The following is a 17479-nucleotide window of genomic DNA, read 5'->3' as shown; positions in this document are numbered from 1 at the left end:
GATCAAACAATATATGTAAGATTTGTTGGCTTTTTTAATTGAAGCTTATTTTTTTTGCAATCATTATTCACACTTTGAGTATATAAGAATGTATTTCAGATAGAGTGCAAGTTAAATATTATATTTTTAAAATTTGTGTAAATACATATGTTAAAAACAAACACAATAGCACTTAGAAAACTCATTTAAATGAGATTACATAATTGCGTGTATCTTTAGGGTTATCATCTTTGATGATACAGGTGGTTTCACTGAGCTGAAGAACTGCTGTTTAAATACTGATGAGGTTGATTTATAAATGAGCTTCTGCTTTGGGGTATGTGGTCTAAATTGTTTTCCTGAAACTTTCTTCCTAGTTAGCAGAACAAAGAATAGAAGTTTGGTTTATTTATAGAAAGAGATACAGTGAAAGAGAAGTTTTTAAAATTGATGAGTAAAATGATGAGGCTTTGAAGTCATTTCAACTTGTAAACTAATTATCAAGTCAATTTATAGAACACGAGTTAGTGCAAAGTAAGCATGATTGGTATTGGACAAAAAGAGTATAGGTGTGTCGTGTAGACAAGTTATTAACAGAGACTCACAATCTGAATTCATGGTAATAAATGTTGTAAATTGCTAACAATATCAAACAGGGCAAAATGTAATTTTCTATTTTTTTAATTACTAAAATTAACAGAATACAGCACTAATTTCTGCAGTTACCATTTTCCTCCCTGAACACTAGACTTGATTTGTGTTCTTATTAACTTTGTCCTATAAATGACCTTGCAAGGAGAATGATTCTAGAGGCTATATGAAACAATGTCTATATTTTCTGAGGCTCCAGGGTAGGTTTTATTAATGTAATGTCTAAGATCTTTGAAGTTGTGACTTTACCAGGAAAATCATAATCTCCAAACCTTTATTCATAATGGGTATGACTTCCAGGGGGAACAGAATACCTGCTGTGCTAATTATTTCAATTATCAGCCACTACTAAAACACGTAATGGATTTTGCCTGCTTCCACAGGTAAAAAGCATGACATTACGGAACTTAATTCTGATGCTGTGAACTTGATCTCCCATGCAACACAGGAACGATTACGAGGCCTTCTAGAAAAACTGACTACAATTGCTCAGCATCGAATGACAACTTATAAGGTAAAGGAAATCATTAGAGAAGACCAAACTCTTCTGTCTCCTCTTTGTTCTGTTAAAGGTAGCTTTTTGATATGGATTCATATTCTAGGTATATTTTTCAAGGAAATGGTTGAGACATAATTCATATTGGTAGAAAATCAAAATCTCATTCCTAATGTGCCTTATTTAGATATGTTTACGTGACAAATAAATAGAGTTTCAGTAGTATCCAAAGCTTCTATGTTAGTGTAGACTGAAATATGCATCTGTTACGCCTGAGGCTTCTCTTCCTAAAGCTCTTGACTGAAAAGGGGAGGATGTGTTAGAAGAAAATATTGGGGAGCCGTGTTCTCTTCAGTGATCCGTACTCTGCTGGCAACTCCTGTTTCCTTTCAGTGAGTTAAGTGATTGCATTGAGGACTTTTATTTAAAAAATTACATGCACGAATAGCCTTGTCTTATCCCTAGTAGTGTGAACCAAATCACTTGCCATCATCAAGATGAAAGCACTAGATTTATTTGTATTACGGTTTTGATGGAAAACAAATATATTGGTTGATGAGGGTTAAAAAAGAAAAAGATAACCTTTCCCCTCATATCAAGAAATGTTCACAGCTAGATTTTATACAATGTGGTACATGGGTAACCTTACAAGGTTTTGAGTTTACAAGAATGGTCATTGTCATGATGTCCTAGACATAGGTTAAAAGGAATCTAGGAAAGTATCAGCTATGCTTATGGTAAATTTCCTGGAGGAAATCATTCTATTTTCTCCCCTTTCTGTTTCATTTAGAATTTTGGGAGAACTGTTTATAGTTGCTGAGGTGCTCACTTGCATAAATCTTTTTGAGAATTTGCTAGATGAATTAAATATCATCAGAAAAAACTGAGGAAAAAAATACCCCTAATGTCAGTATTTATTTCTGTGTACTTCTGGAATTTGTCCATTTCTTTTGGGTTATTTAATTTATTGGCACACAGTTGTTCATAATATTCTCTGGTAATCCCTTTTATTTTTGTAAGGTCAGTGATAATGATCCTGCTTTCTTTTCTCCCTGTTTCCTGAAGGTATAAGATTGCTTACTTATTTACAATTTCCTCTTTTAATGTAGGCATTTGTTTATTGCTATAAGATTCCCTCTAAACACTGCTTTTGCTGCATTCAAGAAGTTTTGGTACATTGTATTTTTGTTTTTATTTATCTCTTAGTTATTTTCTGATTTCCCTTGAGATTTCTTTTATCTATTGGTTATTTAAAAGTATGTTGTTTAATTTCTACATATTTGTGAAATTTCCAGTGTTCCTTCTGTTGATTTCTAGCTTCATTCCATTGTTGTCAGATAATATTCTTAGCATAATTCAGTCATTTTAAATGTAGTGAGGCTTGTTTTGTGGCCTAACATATGATCTTTCTTAGAGGCTATTCCATGCGCACTTGAGAAGAATGTGTATTCTGCTGTTATTGGGGAGGGGTGTTCAGTATGTCTGTTAGATCTAGTTGGTTTATAGTGTTAGTCCTCTATTTTCGTACTGACATTCTGTCTAGCTATTCAATCCAGTATTGAAAGTAAGGTATTTAAAGATTTCAACTACTGTTGTAAAACTGTCTCTTTCTGAATTCTCCCTCTTTCCTCACCCTGTTGTTTCAGAGATGCATGAGTGTACTTTCATTTACAGTAGACGGTTTCTATACAAAATGTAGCATGTACATTTAGTATGGGATAGAATTTTTCTAATGATTGATTATAATGGAATGGTTTCCATTACAATTTCCAATGTAATGTTTACCATCCCAAATATCATCCAGAGCTTTGTTATGTATAACCTTCAGATGGAGTAGTTCTTGTAAGGTACATCAGTAGCACATATTCCAAGGATTTAGTTGCCCCAGGCAAAACGGATAGTATCTACTCCACTTAGAAACTCAATAACTTAGCTTTAAGCTGCTGCTGTTGCTGCTACTACTGCTGCTGCTGCTGCTAAGTCACTTCCGTCGTGTCCGACTCTGCGCGACCCCGTAGACGGCAGCCCACCAGGCTCCACCGTCCCCGGGAGTCTCCAGGCAAGAACACTGGAGTGGGTTGCCATTTCCTTCTCCAGTGCATGAAAGGGGAAAGTGAAAGTGAAGTCGCTCAGTTGTGTCCGACTCTTAGCGACCCCACGGACTGCAGCCCACCAGGCTCCTCCGTCCATGGCATTTTCCAGGCAAGAGTACTGGAGTGGGGTGCCATTGCCTTCTCCGAGCTTTGAGCTAATTCCTCCTTAACTTTCTGCCTTGACATTGTCGATTCTGATTGATTTTCCCCCCTCTGCCTTTCCCCACACTTACTCTTTAATATAGCTAATGCCACTGCGTGAGTTCATGCATATAGAAAGGCAGCTACATGATCATCCTTGTTTAAATAGAAGTGATAATCATTTAATTACTTTTGGATCTAATTCAAAATTATACTTATTTTGTAGACTCTGATTATAATAATCTTTGTGTCACAGATTGAGCCTTGTCCTTATATTTCAGTTCATCCTGATAGGATTTGTTTTTATCTGTACCATGTGGGAAAATTTACTCCATGAATTTCATAAAATGAGCTACTTTTATTAAAAACAAAATCCCACCATCTCTTTCAATTTGAAATTCATCTACTTTTGATAATCTTTCACCTGGTTAGATATAATTCTCTAATTAATCATAGTCCATAAATTGAGATTTAAATAAAGAAGTGGAAAGTAAACACATGTGATGCAAAGCTTCTGATCTTGCTGCCAGGTTTTTCCCCACTGAAGATATATTAGTCTTCTGGTGCCAGTGGCTGTGGAAAAGCTTCAGTGTTTTCCAGTTGAAAGGGGCTGTAGTGCTTTCTTTAGATGGGATTCACTTGATGATGTTATCATTTGGTCTGAGTCCTTGTATTTTCATTACTAAACCACCCTCCTCTGTGGTCCAAGAAGACTTCAGTTAGACCAGCTGCATAGACAGGAGGGATCATGATAAGATTGGGGTTACTGTTACTTAAATAAAGTTAGCGCCACAGTAGAAATAGGGAAGACGCTCATTTGTTTAGGATCTGGAAGAGTAAAGGGAGGATAGAGTAAGCAAGAGGTAGCTGCACTGAGCTGGAAGAGAGAGAGAGAAGGAATCTTAGCATGGAAATGAGATTGGGTTCAAATTTAGAAAGTCTGTGCCCCTTTTCAATTTAGCATTTGTTGTCCTTTTAAATTAAATCCTCTCAGTAAACTATCTCCAGAGTGTATGAACACAAAAATGGTAAAAATGAAGTATTTAAGAAACCACTGGTTATTTTGTTTATGCCTGTATGGTTGGCCCATAATGTATTCCATATTCTATCTTATATTATTTAACTTTAAAAAACATTTGAGAATTCTTTTTTGTATTAAACACAAAGTAAAATAAGTAGCGCTAATACATCCTTGTTCGTTATACTATGTAATACTCCTTTGATCTGGTTAAATACCAACAATAAAAATTTAATTTAAAAAGAATCTTGGGCATATGAAATCTCTCAGTCCCAGTTAATTGAATCAGCCATGAGCATGGGATAAAACAAAGATGGGAATGGTACTGTAACCAGATTTCCAAGCCAGGCACTGACTGTTGGACTAAATGTTTAAAAACATTCAGTTTTCCTGTTATATAGTCTCCCTCCTATAGCTTAGATGTCTGAATTTCTGAGATGAGTAGATGGCAGGAAGTCACCCCCCACCCCCACAAGCATATATGTATTAATATTAAGAGAGATGGGTGGTCATATCAGATGAAAATAATAAAGTATTTAGATTGTAAAGCACTGTTTTACAGTTTAGCATATCAGAATAAATGAAACTGTAAATTTTATCTTTTTATGGAACATTGAAGATGAATAATTAACTTCTTGTTATGACTCTGATTTATGCAAGTTTCTGCCCAAGTCCATAGCTTAAGGAAATCCTCACAACAGGGTTTAGGATTTTAATGTTTGCCATTTGATCTTATGTTGTCTTTTGATAGAAGCTGCATTTGCTTGTCAAAGTTAGAACAATTCAGCAATAGAAGCAAAGGTGATAACTTTCATCTTTGGTATATTTTTCAGGGAGGTGATTATTTATTTTTTTATCTTTTATGGGCCTAAGATTTAATTAATCATTAAGGTCTGATGAGATTGACAGTAGTTTAACTAAAAAGATTTAGATGATAGGTAAATAGTACACTGTTTTGCTTTCTGTTCCTATTATCAGGATCTGCTGGGCTTAATTCCTTTTTCCTCCCCTCTGGATGAAGCTTACTAGGAAAGCTCTTTGAAATTTTTGCTTAATCGCCTCTCAGATTTTAAGAATGAGGGCTTCCCTAGTGGCTCAGACAGTAAAGAATCTGCCTGCAATTCAGGAGACCCAGATTCCATCCCTGTGTCAGGAAGATCCACTGCAGGAGGGAATGGCAACCCACCCCAGTATTCTTGCCTGGAGAAGTCCATAGACAGAGGAGCCTGGCAGGCTACAGTGGGATTGCAAAGAGTTGGACATGACTGAGAGACTTTCAGACTTCTTTTTAAATTGCCTCTCAAATTTTAAGAATGATTAACATACTTGCTTTGTTGTTTGTTTAGCAGAAATAAAATATTACCTCCTGAAAATTTACCTCCCTATGTATCTTGGTGTAACTGTCTTTAGTTGATTTATAACAAGACCTAATGTAGAATGTGTTGCCTTGGATCATTAGAAGACTTTTTTTTCCCCCAGGCAAGTGAAAATTACATCCTGTCTAATGACACCAGATCACAGCTCAAATTTCTTGAAAAGCTAGATCAACTGGAGAAGCAGAGAAAGGATTTAGAAGAAAGAGAAATGTTACTTAAAGCAGCCAAGGTAAGATCCTGTGTGATTTATGAGTGAACATGGCCCGGCAAGGAGGTCAGAATCAGCTTTATCGTTGCTTGACTGTCTTGGTTTTGTTAGGCCATTAGATGTCTCTGAAGGATTTCTTAAAATGGAATAGTTTTTAACAGTTTATTTATTTTGAAATCATCCCATACTTATAGAAATGTTGCCAGAACAACACATCTCCTTTTCAGTTGAGGTTCCCATTTTTAAGATTTTAGTGTACTTGCTCCATCTCCACTGTTTCTGGAAACAGGTACACACTCTCATCACCATTATTCTTTTCTTCTGTTCTTTTCAATTCAGAGGTTTCTCTTACTGTTTTCTCTAGTCTTTCTCTGAACCTTTTGAAAGCAAGCTTTAGACATGACATCTCATCATCACTCCCAAACATTCTAGCATGTGTTTGGAAAATCAGGGACGTTCTCCTGTATAACCTTCCAAGTCAGGATATGACTAATATGACACGACCATCTAAATCCTTAGACCCCAGCCAGATTTCACCGGCTGCCTAAAATCTTTTTCCTTCAAGGTCCATTTTCCCGTTCAGGTATATGTGTCTGTTCAGTTGTCATCTCTTTTCAGACTCCTTCTTTCAGATCTCTTCACTCTTTTCCTTTCATGTCTTTGACAGGTTTCAAGAGTACAGGCCTTTCCTTCTGTAGGTGACTCTGAACCAAAGTTCATATTGTGTTTCCTCACGACTTGATTCAGGTCATGCATTCTTGGTGGTTATACATACATAGAAATGATGCTGCATTCTTCTCAGCTGATTCTTTCAAAAGGCAAACTTGATCAGTTCTCTCTATTTTAAACTTGCCCTTTTCCTAATTGTAATCAATTCATTTTTTTGTAGAAAGGTATTATAGGATTATACCAATAATCCCATACCTTATCAAACTCCACTTAGCAACTTTAGCATCTATAGATGATACCTATGAATCAGCTACATCTCTGCTGGCTGCCAAATGGTGATTCTTTATTCTTGTCACCTCTTCCACATTTGTTAGTACTGTCTTCTGTGGAAGAGCTTTTCTTTCTCTCATTCATTCACTTGTTTTTATCAGTATGGCCTTTCAGATTTCTGTTTGATTCAACAGGTAGTAACCTATTACTGTCATGATTTATTCTGACGCTCAGATCTCTTGAGTGGGAGACCCTTCCAGCTGGCACCTCTGTCCTTTTGTCTTATTAACATCATTCACTGAATATGTCCTTACTTTCAGGCACAAGATACTCCAGGCCCAGCTTTCATTCATCCTCCCCAGCCATAGAATCAGTCATTTCTCCCAGGAACCCTATGTTTTTTTAGTTGAGGATGATACGCAGAAACAAGGTTAGAGCCTACCATGTGCTCCTTGCTCAGAGGGTATTATTACATGTAGATCCTGTCAAATAGCTAGAGCTAGGAAGTGTATGTTTGGTATGTACATGTGTACACATATACATATAAACACACATAGATCAATAAATATTTTTCTGTGTATGTTATAAACAATAAATATTATAAAACTATAATTTTTTATATGAATACTTTTGACTCTAATTCATATCTTAGGATTCTTCCTAACCTTAACCTTTCCATGTTTATAAGTATTTACTCTGTAGTCAGAAACTTGGCTATTATCCTTGATATATTTACTTATATTCACAATTTACTTATTTGATCAATGTAACTAATCTTCCAAGCAGCCATGCTGACTGATTCTTCTGTCTGCTACCAGTGTTAGCCCTGCCCTCATTTCATGGCCCATGTAATTGGCCACCATGCCTGCTGGCCCATGCCTTGGCGAGCCTCCTCAGCCCTTCATCTCCCTTCTTTCTTGGCCTCTGGTCTACACCTTCATGTGTCAGGGTGCACCAAAGCCATGTGACTGAGCAGCTTCTCACTGCCCACATTCTCAGTCCCCATTTTGACCCCTCTTGCACTGGGAAAAGCAGCTGGGACAGGCAGATGCTCTTTCCTGAGCCCGTGAGTATTATAAGCAAGCACGCAGCCACGGTAACGAGGTGGTTTATTGGGATTTTATTTCCAATTACTATGCTGTAAACAAGGTTATAAACTTATTAAATACTTGTTTAGTTCTTATTGGATGTAGTATATTATACTTGCTCTCACTTTCCCTTCTTTTCACCTTGTAGTCTTGCAGGTTTTCTTACCCAGTAAATGACATTGTTACTCACTCAGGTGTTCAAGCCAAGAAACCTAGGATGTCATTGTTAACTCCTTTCCTCTCTTCTTGTCCTGCATCCAGTCACTTCCTATTCAGTTCCCAAAATGTATCCATCACCCTCTCTTCATCACTGTTATCACCACTCTAGTCTAAATCTTCTTGCCCTTGAACATTTATAATATCTTCTAACTAACATCCTTTTCTTTCTACAGTCCATTTTTCATACTGTTGTCAGGATACTGTTTTCATAACAAATCTTGTGTGTGTCTCTATTGCGTAAAATTCCTTCAGTGGCTTCCCCTTGCACTTAAATTAAAATCCAAACTTCTTACCAAATTTTAAAAGGCACCCACCTCCCTCTCTGACCTTGCCTCATGCTTTTCCCTTCTTCGCTCATTCAGCTCCAGTCACAGTGACCTTTCATTGCGCTCCAAGTTTGTATCCTAGACTACTGATGAGGAATCCAAAACTGAACGCTGAGTTCCCTTCCCTAGATCTAGTGCGGTCTTGACCTTCTCGGAAAGTTGGAACAATCATCCTTCCAGTTACTTAGACTGCAGTCCTAGGCGTCATCCCTGACTCCTCTCTTTCCTTCACACCCTGTGTCCAGTCCATCTGTAAATCTGGTTGCTTTGCCCCCAACATATGTTTCAATCTAATTATTTATTGTCACCTTCTCTGCTCTGATGCTGGCTCAAGTCATCCTCATCTCTGTCCCAGTCTTGTATTCACAACAGTTGTCTTAGAACAGCCTCCTAACTGCTCTGTGTTCCTGTGCCTCCAGTCTTGGGTCCCTTCAGTGCACCCTGTATGGCCTCCAGGGGCCTTTCAAAAGTGTCTTGTCGGTGGCATCTCACACCTGTGCTTCAGATCCTCCAGTGGCTTTTTCTTATAACAAGAATCAAACCCCAAATCCTTACGTGGCCTGCAAGTGGCCCCTGGTATCCAGCCACAGCAGCCTCCTTTTTTCCTCAAGTGTGCCAACCGGATTCCCATTTTTTGGCTACTGCAGTGACTTCTGCCTTCTCCTTGGGGTGTTTTTCCCTCAGATCTTTGTGTGGCTGCCTCATGCTTGTCATTCAGATCTCTACTCCGTTTTCACTCCTCAGAGATGGATTCCATCCTATCCTAGCTATAGAAGTACTCCCCCGCTTCTATCACATGATCCTGTTTTCTTTATAGCACTTATCACTCTCAGTCATTTTTAATTTTTCCCCATCATAAATGTTTTATATTTCACAGCTGTGTTTAATTTCTGTAAATTTTGTTATTTTTATGTTCTTAGGCAGGGACTTTGTCTTGTCATCTCATTTCTGTATCTCCAAGGCCTAGAACACGGACACGTCAAGTAGGATACATACTATGGGTAGTCAGTAAATGTTGGCTGACAAAGACTTGATAACAAAATGTGCCTGTTTTATACTGAGGCAAAGCATTATATACACAAACATGTACATGCACACATATACACATATGTTTTTGTGTGAATACATACATACACATACTCATTCTCCCCTAACATAGATATAATAATAAAGGAATTTTCTTAGTTTCAGTTGGAGTGAAGTTGTTCTATTAGATTGGACACAAAATGAAGAAAAAAATTACTTCGAGTAGAATCTTATGTATTTAATTAAGGTGGTTAAAATTGGAAGTCTAATCTAAACAGTTTCTAGTGTTTTCCTTTAACAAAAGGTCTATTAAATTAGGAAGATACGTTTAGCTTTTATTTTGTTAGCCTATCTTTAGTTAGCTAATGTTTCATTTTATAGAATAAATATTCAGATTTATAAAGAATTAGGTAATTTTGTTAGAATGAGAAAAAGGATACACCTGTCCACAGCGTCTTTTTCAGCAGACAAATGTCCATGGTGTCAGAAATAAAATTCCTTCCTTACCTTTTGATCCATCATAGCATTACATGTAGAAGGTAGCTCTCTTATAGCAGTCTTGTAAGATGATTCATTTTTGGAATGTTGAACTGAATTAGCATGGAAAGAAACATTCAGTTCTTGATTGTGCTTTGATTCTTCATTCTTTGAATTCTCCCTTTCTTGTATCTGTTCATCCAATACTTTCTTATATTCAATTGTTTCTTTAGACAAAGTTTTCACACTTTCTTCTGCCTGAATCCTTTCAAGTTCTAAACGTCGAATTTTATCTTGAAGATTCTTCAGAGCAGAAAATATAGCTCTGCTGTTGCTTTCCGGATAGGCAAATGTAGGCTTATTTGGGGAGCGTCGCAGATCACTGTTAAGGAAAGGCTTATCGGATGGATATACTACATATGGAGATGAGGAATGGCGAACCATACTTCCATTAGACTTTGATGGTTCTGCTAAGATGTTCGAGAACTGAGAGGCCGAAGTCTCAGAGACCGATGCTGCCGCCATCTTCCAGCCAGCCTAGGGGACCTCCGCAGCCCCGGGACGCTCCGGGTTCGCGTGGCAGTTCTTTTAAGATTCGCGAGCCGCCCGCCAGGGGCGACCCTGAACCGAACCCCTGATGAAAGGGGCTGGGGTGCTGGTGCCGGGTCTGGAAACCCCTGCCACACACCCCCAGCGGGCGGAAAGAAACATTCAATGAACAGTTTTTGAGCTTTTACTTGGGCATAGCATTCAACTAAGTGCTATAGAGAATCCAAAGAAGATAACATACTCTAGTGAAAACACTGGGATGTATTTCTTCCTTAATTCTTAAAAATTACACTTTTGAAGAGAGAGAAATTCAGTTCAAAGTTCGTCGGTTTCTTGATTTTAATAGTCTTTGAAATACCATATGTTTTACCAAAATGGCTTCACCTGAGGATTAGCCGATTAGCCAGTGTTGATTGTTTTCATTCATTTAAGCCAACAGTTATCCTCCTTTGCTTTCCTTCCTCTGTACCATCCATTTTTCAGCTTTTAGTGTTCCAACAAGAACAACGTCATGCCTCAACTGGACCTGACCGACATTGTTAGCATCATTTTCTGTATAAACTTCCTCCAGGCTAAAACTGCAGCAGCCGGCCCAGATGATGAGGTGGGAGGAGGTAGGGGGAGCACGGGACTGGATTGAGGCATTTTCCCCCAGAGCTAAGGTTTTCAATCACAAGAGAAAATTGTCATTTATTAAATATTTAACAGTGACTATGGTGTTTAGATTCTAGTAATTTCTATTAAAATTTTCTTTTCCTTTGATAGAGTCGTTCCAATAAAGAAGATCCAGAACAGCTGAGATTAAAGCAGAAAGCCAAAGAGGTAGGACTTTCAAGTTACCATGCTTGTCTTTGTGTTGGAGGGAAGGTTGGCAGCTCTCTCCTGACAATTAGGTCAGGGTTTATTTTGCTGTTGCATACCATTTGCTGAAGCCTTGGGGAAGGACAGGAACTGCTGAAGGCAAGGGCAGTGCTTCAAATGAGGTCAATGAGTTATGTGCTCTCTTTTTAAAATTTATTTTCAAGGCTTAGGCCTGTCTAGAAATGGCTCTTTGTAAACTCCAGCAGCCCACTTGGAGAAATATAATGTGGGATTAAAAAAAAAAGAAAAAAAGAAACTTCTGAGATTTAGCATCTGGGACTGTACAATAGGCTACATTTTTCCAGGGTAATTGTTCGTTTTGTAAATCTGATACTGCTTATAATTCTTTGGCTGGGAGGTGGTACTGGGATTTAGTTTTAAATGGAAAACGCCTCTGGCTTTTAATTTTCTGGGCCCAGCAGTTTTCTGTTCTGGAATGGAGCCCTTGTTTCACACAGTTCATGTTTAGCTGCAGGGGTTTTAGTTTATAGCTTAGACTGGTTAAGCTTTTACTCCCAGAGGCCTCTGCATAGCAACTGTAGAAATCAACAAATAAGTTCATTTATGTCTGCAGCCTCCTCTCAGTAGCTGACTTTTTACATTTCCCAATATCCATTTCCTGACTTTTCTAGCCCCAGAGAAAAAAGCTCCACTAATTGGAGCTTATTTTAATTGAGCCTTAATATTGGATCTCACTGGAGTTGCCCCCAGAGCTGCTGAGAACAGAAGGAAATGAAAGTACCTAAGGTTGAAGATGGGGGTGTGTGTGGATGGGTGTGTGTGTGTGTGTGTGTGTATGTGTGTGAGAAATTTTTCACTTGACCTACAGATTCTTTTCCCTGCTGAATAAATCATCAAGCCTGTTCACATTTCTGATTAAGGATCTGACAGCAGACGATAATAAAGACAATTGAGGTGTGAGACGTGTGATATGGAGCTGAAGAAATTGGTTTCTATAGTTACTTGACTGATTTCATGCAATTTTTAAGGATCTTTGTGCTAAATAAGAGTGTGATTTCCTGAGCAACCTTTTTCCTTAACTGTGCCTCTTGAACTATGAAATTTGTTGTTGCTTAACATTGCTGTACTCGGCTCCTAGGTGCCAGCAGCAGCAGGTTATTTATGAATGTTTTAAGGGCCCTTATTGTTTGGATTAATGTAAGAGCTGAGGCAAAACAAATGGAAATCTAGTAAGATCCTTACAATCAATGTGTTGTGTTTTCACTAAAACAGAAAAGGAAGAAAACATGAACTCTGGATGGAGGAGTTTCTGGATTGGGGTGAAGAGAACTATGAAAGGAGAACATTAAAAATGATTTGAAACCAGAAATCATTTTATTTCAGCAACAAAAAGATTTCTGGTACTCATTTCTTTCCAGTGGAAAATGTACCTAAAAATATCACCTGGAAAAAGGAACCACAAGAACTATACCTATACCCTTTCAGCAAGCCTGGCTTGATGGTAGATTGTGTGGGGATGGGCACTCTGTGGTTGCTTTGAATCATGAGTGGTCCTCTTTGTTTTCATTAAGGACTGATTAGATGCTTATCTTGCTTTCAATTCCAGCCACTTTTGGAAAATATATATCAGAAATCTTACTCTTTTATCATTAAAGGCCTTATCCTGTCTGTTCTTCCTTCATAAACCTTCAGACATCTAGATGATTAAATTTTCCTTCAGGTTTATATGGAGTGGTTTTGGTTGGTTGGTCGGTTTTTCTTTTAATTGTGTGTGTGTGTGTGTTTTTAAATTCCCTGAGGGATGAATAGTTGGATAGGATTTTTCAAAGAAAAGTCTAAGGGCAAATGTGAAGGGAAAAAACGTCTCCATGAGAGCTGCTGCTGCTGCTAAGTCGCTTCAGTCATGTCTGACTCTGTGCGACCCCACAGACGGCAGCCCCCCAGGCTCCCCTGTCCCTGGGATTCTCCAGGCAAGAATACTGGAGTGGGTTGCCATTTCCTTCTCCAGTGCATAAAAGGGAAAAGTGAAAGTGAAGTTGCTCAGTCGTGTCCGACTCTTAGCAACCCCCTGGACTGTAGCCTACCAGGCTCCTCCGTCCATGGGATTTTCCAGGCAAGAGTACTGGAGTGGGGTGCCATTGCCTTCTCCGTGAGAGCAAGTGGTGGCAAACCTGTTCTCTTTTCTCCCCACTCTTTTTGCAGCTCCATTTATTTCTTTTTCCTAGCAAGATTTAAAAGACCATATATTTTCTTTCCAAAATATTTGGAAAGTTTTCTGGTTGCTTCCTATTCTAAATCCTCTTTGATTAAAAAAGAATCAAATACATTGACCCAGTTCCAAGAACAGGGCCACCCTGTATTCGTTGCAGATGTTTGATAAAAGTAAAATATTGTCATTTTTGTCATCCCTTTACCCCCTAGAGCTCTTGATAACTAATATTCTGAGGGCTTCTAGTTTAGAATCAAATATACCATATTTTTTTAAGAAAAAACTTTTTTTATTTTTATTGGTGATATAGCCAGTTAACAGTGCTGTGATAGTTTCAGTGGACAGCAAAGGGACTCAGCTATACGTATACATGTATCCATTTTCCCCCAACTCCCCTTGCATCCGGACTGTCACATAACAGAGTCCCATGTGCTCTTCAGTAGGTCCTTATTGTTTATCCATTTTAAATATAGCAAAACACCATGTTTTGTTTGGTTGCAATAATCATTGACCCTGTCTTATAGAGTTGAATTGTTATATGGTAATTTGTAAGGTTATCATTTGGGATATACTCATTGTTATCACACTGGTATAAACTATAAAGCTTTGGTTTGTAATGTTTTGGTATTTGGCTGTTTAGGAAGTTTTCTCTGTCCAGTCACGAAAATTAGTACAAATACCTTCCAGTTTCTCAATTAAAACTGCTTTGCTCTCCTTTTCCAGGTAATTACCTACCTACCAAGCTGGGCACAGGAAATAGATTAATGACCGTATCTTACAAATATAGAACTCCAAAGAACTATTTAAAGAAGCTGTAGGCTTTATTGATCCTGAGAAATGTTTCAGCAATGATGTCTGTCATATAAATATTAAATCACAGCTTGAGTCCCCTTCGTACATAGGCTTATACTCCATGATTGCTTTTAGCTATTAAGGGTTAGAGTTTTGATCTTGGTCATTTCTCCCCTTGGTTTTCTTGTCTCTAATACAGTTTTAGAATCTGTGCATTCCTTCTTGACAAACTGTGTTCAGTTGAGCAGGTTTTTATAAAGGTGTCTAATTTCTTTTCATCCTTCATGTTGACTTCTTCCAATTTTGTCATTCTCATTCAGCACATTAAAAAAAAGTAAACTGGGTACTTCCCTGGTGGTCCAGTAGCTAAGACTCTGCACTCCCATTGCCGGGGGCCTGGCATCAATCCCTGGTTGGGGAAACTAGATCTCATATGCCCCAACTAATATCCAGGGCAGCCAAATAAATAAACATGTATATAAAGCAAGCTGCCTTTGGGTTTGCCTTCAGCTTAATCTCAATCCAGTGAAGTAGCTCCTGCTACATTCTATTCTTATTGACCTGACAGGTTATCTGTCTATTTGAAAACCTTGTTGTCTGGCTAAAATGTCTGTGGATATCAAACTTTCTTTAAATTTATTTTTATTGGAGGATAGTTGCTTTACAATGTTGTATGGGTGTCTGCCATACAGCGACACAAATCAGCCATAAGAATACATATATCCCTTCCCTCTTGAATTCTAATTCCAACTTTAGGGCCATCTTTTTCCTGTTTTCTATTTTTGCCTAGAAAAAGACCATTATATGTGTCCTCTCTCTTTATTGCAACTTTATATTTTAAATATGGACACTTTTAAACTGTGATGGCTTGTTTTTCCCCTTAGATACTTTTACTAAAGTGTAAGTACTGACATTCTTCCATTTCACTGTCTATTTGTGAAAGGTTTTAAATAGATTACTAATTGCCAGATTGTGACTTCATACAAGCAGGGGCATTTTTGTTCAGTGCATCTGCAGACTTGTCTGAAATGTTTGCTGTGTGTCCCAGATTACCATCTAGCCTTCAGTGTTTGCCTTTCTTACCACATCATCCAGAATTCTATGGAGCAAGCCATCTGACCTTGGAGTTCAAAAACCCTGATTCCTTAAACATTTGTTATATATATTGTGACCCATATTTCCTTTTAAATATCTTCTTTCTCCTGTGGGAATGTGAGTTCAGTACATCTGTGCAGAGTGAGACAAATAATTCATTTTCTTTTTAACAATTCCTAGCATTCCCATTTTCATTTGTTATCAGACAGTAAAAGAAAGAAAAAGGAATGCAAGACATGTACCTACTGGCACATTAGTCTCACAGTACTACCTCTAGAAACTACAAAAATAAGTATTAAGTGATTAAAATGCATAACAGTATTCTGAAGTACTTGGGATTTTTGTTTGTATAAGATATAAGAACTACAAGAAATACAATTCTCCATAAAACATTATTGTACAATAAATAGAATACTGACTTATAAGACTCATTACTGATTAGAAAATATAGTATTTAGGTACAAGAAGGGTAAGAGACTTTTTTATAATGAAATTTTAGAAGATATGGAGTCAATGAAATGTGATGGTGAAGGCTAACTGTTAAATTATAGCAACTTGTGTTTAAACTTTATGCTAGTTCTACAGGAGCCAAAGTTCATGAAACACTGAACAGGGCAAAATGAAATTTGTCATTAAAAGTACATTCTAGCTGTCAAATTAATGTAGTATGGAGAAGGTGTTCTTAAAATGACAAGTCATAAAGAACTTGTATACCTAGCAGAGAAACAGAATTGCCATATTTCAAAGCATTGGTAGTCTAAGTGGTTCTCAAACTCAGGTGTACATAAGAATTATCTGGAGGACTTGTTAAAACACATATTGCTGCGTCCCAGGCTCCTATGATACAGCAGGCCTGCATGACGCCTGAGAATTCACATTTCCGACGAATTTCCACTGATTTTGCAATTGCTGCTGCTGCTCTAGAGACCACACTTGGAATCCTTGGTCCAGGAGGAGAAAGAAGGTGGCCCTTAAAATCTTATCACTTTTATTTTTCCATTGACTACATAGTCATAGAAGGTTAAAATAAATACTATGCTTTGGGGAATCTGAGAATTGGCATCTTGAATTGGCATAGTTCAGTCACCATCCAGTTACCATTCACTTGGTTCTTTCTTGGATGCAGGAAAGCTACAGTAGGTTTTTTAATGGATATTTTCATAAGAGACCTTTATTGGTTGTATCTCTGGATTGGTGTATCTTACATAAAAAAGACGACATTTTATTTTTTATTTAGAGCTTCTTCAGAAGGGAGTATGCATCTTTAATTTTGAATATGGGATCTGTGTGTCTTGAGAGACATGTTTTCCTTTTGCTGGAAAATGTATATATTATAGCAGAGAGAGCATTGAGGTAGGAGTCAGGAGTCTTGGATGCTAGATGCAGTCTACCACTGTCTTGATTTCACTGTGGGATAATCACTTGACCTCTTTGAACTTACCCATTTCCTTGTATTTAAAATGAATGTAACAATACATGCTCTGCTTGTATTACAGAGCTATCATAATTTAGGGAAACGTGAGGTATTAGAGGGAAAACCAGTAGCTTAAAAACATTAGCTATAGAAACATATAAGAAAGATGCCATCAGGCTTTTAAATATAAGCTTGAGATTGACCGTGGATATGTCTGTTTCCAAAAACTAACTAACATACCAATTTTGTATGTGTGTATTGGGGAAGTGGTTTCCTTCCAGAGGTTGAGAATAAAAAATGAATATAAGAGTAAGAACTGGGAAAAATGTTCTATAATCTTGTATCAATATAGTACATTATATTTCTTTTCAACAATACACAAAGTACTGTGGTTGACTGTAAGGGGGAAAGTGTCCAGTTGAGATTAGGTGGAATATACTATTTTCCTGAAAGGTGAGGTTGGATTAGAAAGGCTAACTAGCAAGATAGCTCCTCTAATTCTGCCTAGTGAGCTTTTGGTTTCTGTTTTCATACTTGCCGCTTGATCCTAGACATGGACAT

At 37.6% G+C, this 17479-nt stretch overlaps 1 protein-coding gene across 6 annotated transcripts in view; it reads left to right on the top strand.

The window, feature by feature from the left end:
• TAF4B (TATA-box binding protein associated factor 4b) overlaps positions 1 to 17479 on the top strand; it is a 187915-nt gene that overhangs the window by 46333 nt on the left and 124103 nt on the right. For all 6 annotated transcript variants that reach the window (XR_014074863.1, XR_014074862.1, XM_081562719.1 and 3 more), the window contains exons 11-13: positions 1014 to 1144; positions 5858 to 5983; positions 11352 to 11408. Coding sequence is in view for 4 of the 6 variants with exons in the window: in XM_081562719.1 (XP_081418845.1) it covers positions 1014 to 1144; positions 5858 to 5983; positions 11352 to 11408 (314 nt within the window). In the remaining 2 variants the exon portion in view is untranslated. The remainder of the gene's footprint in view (positions 1 to 1013; positions 1145 to 5857; positions 5984 to 11351; positions 11409 to 17479) is intronic.

The sequence above is a fragment of the Giraffa tippelskirchi genome, chromosome 14, assembly GCF_054371585.1.
Source record: "Giraffa tippelskirchi isolate mGirTip1 chromosome 14, T2T-mGirTip1v1.2.pri, whole genome shotgun sequence".
In the NCBI taxonomy this organism is placed as follows: domain Eukaryota; kingdom Metazoa; phylum Chordata; class Mammalia; order Artiodactyla; family Giraffidae; genus Giraffa; species Giraffa tippelskirchi.
Note: the sequence above shows the minus strand (reverse complement) of the source record. Positions and strands in the feature narration are given on the sequence as shown.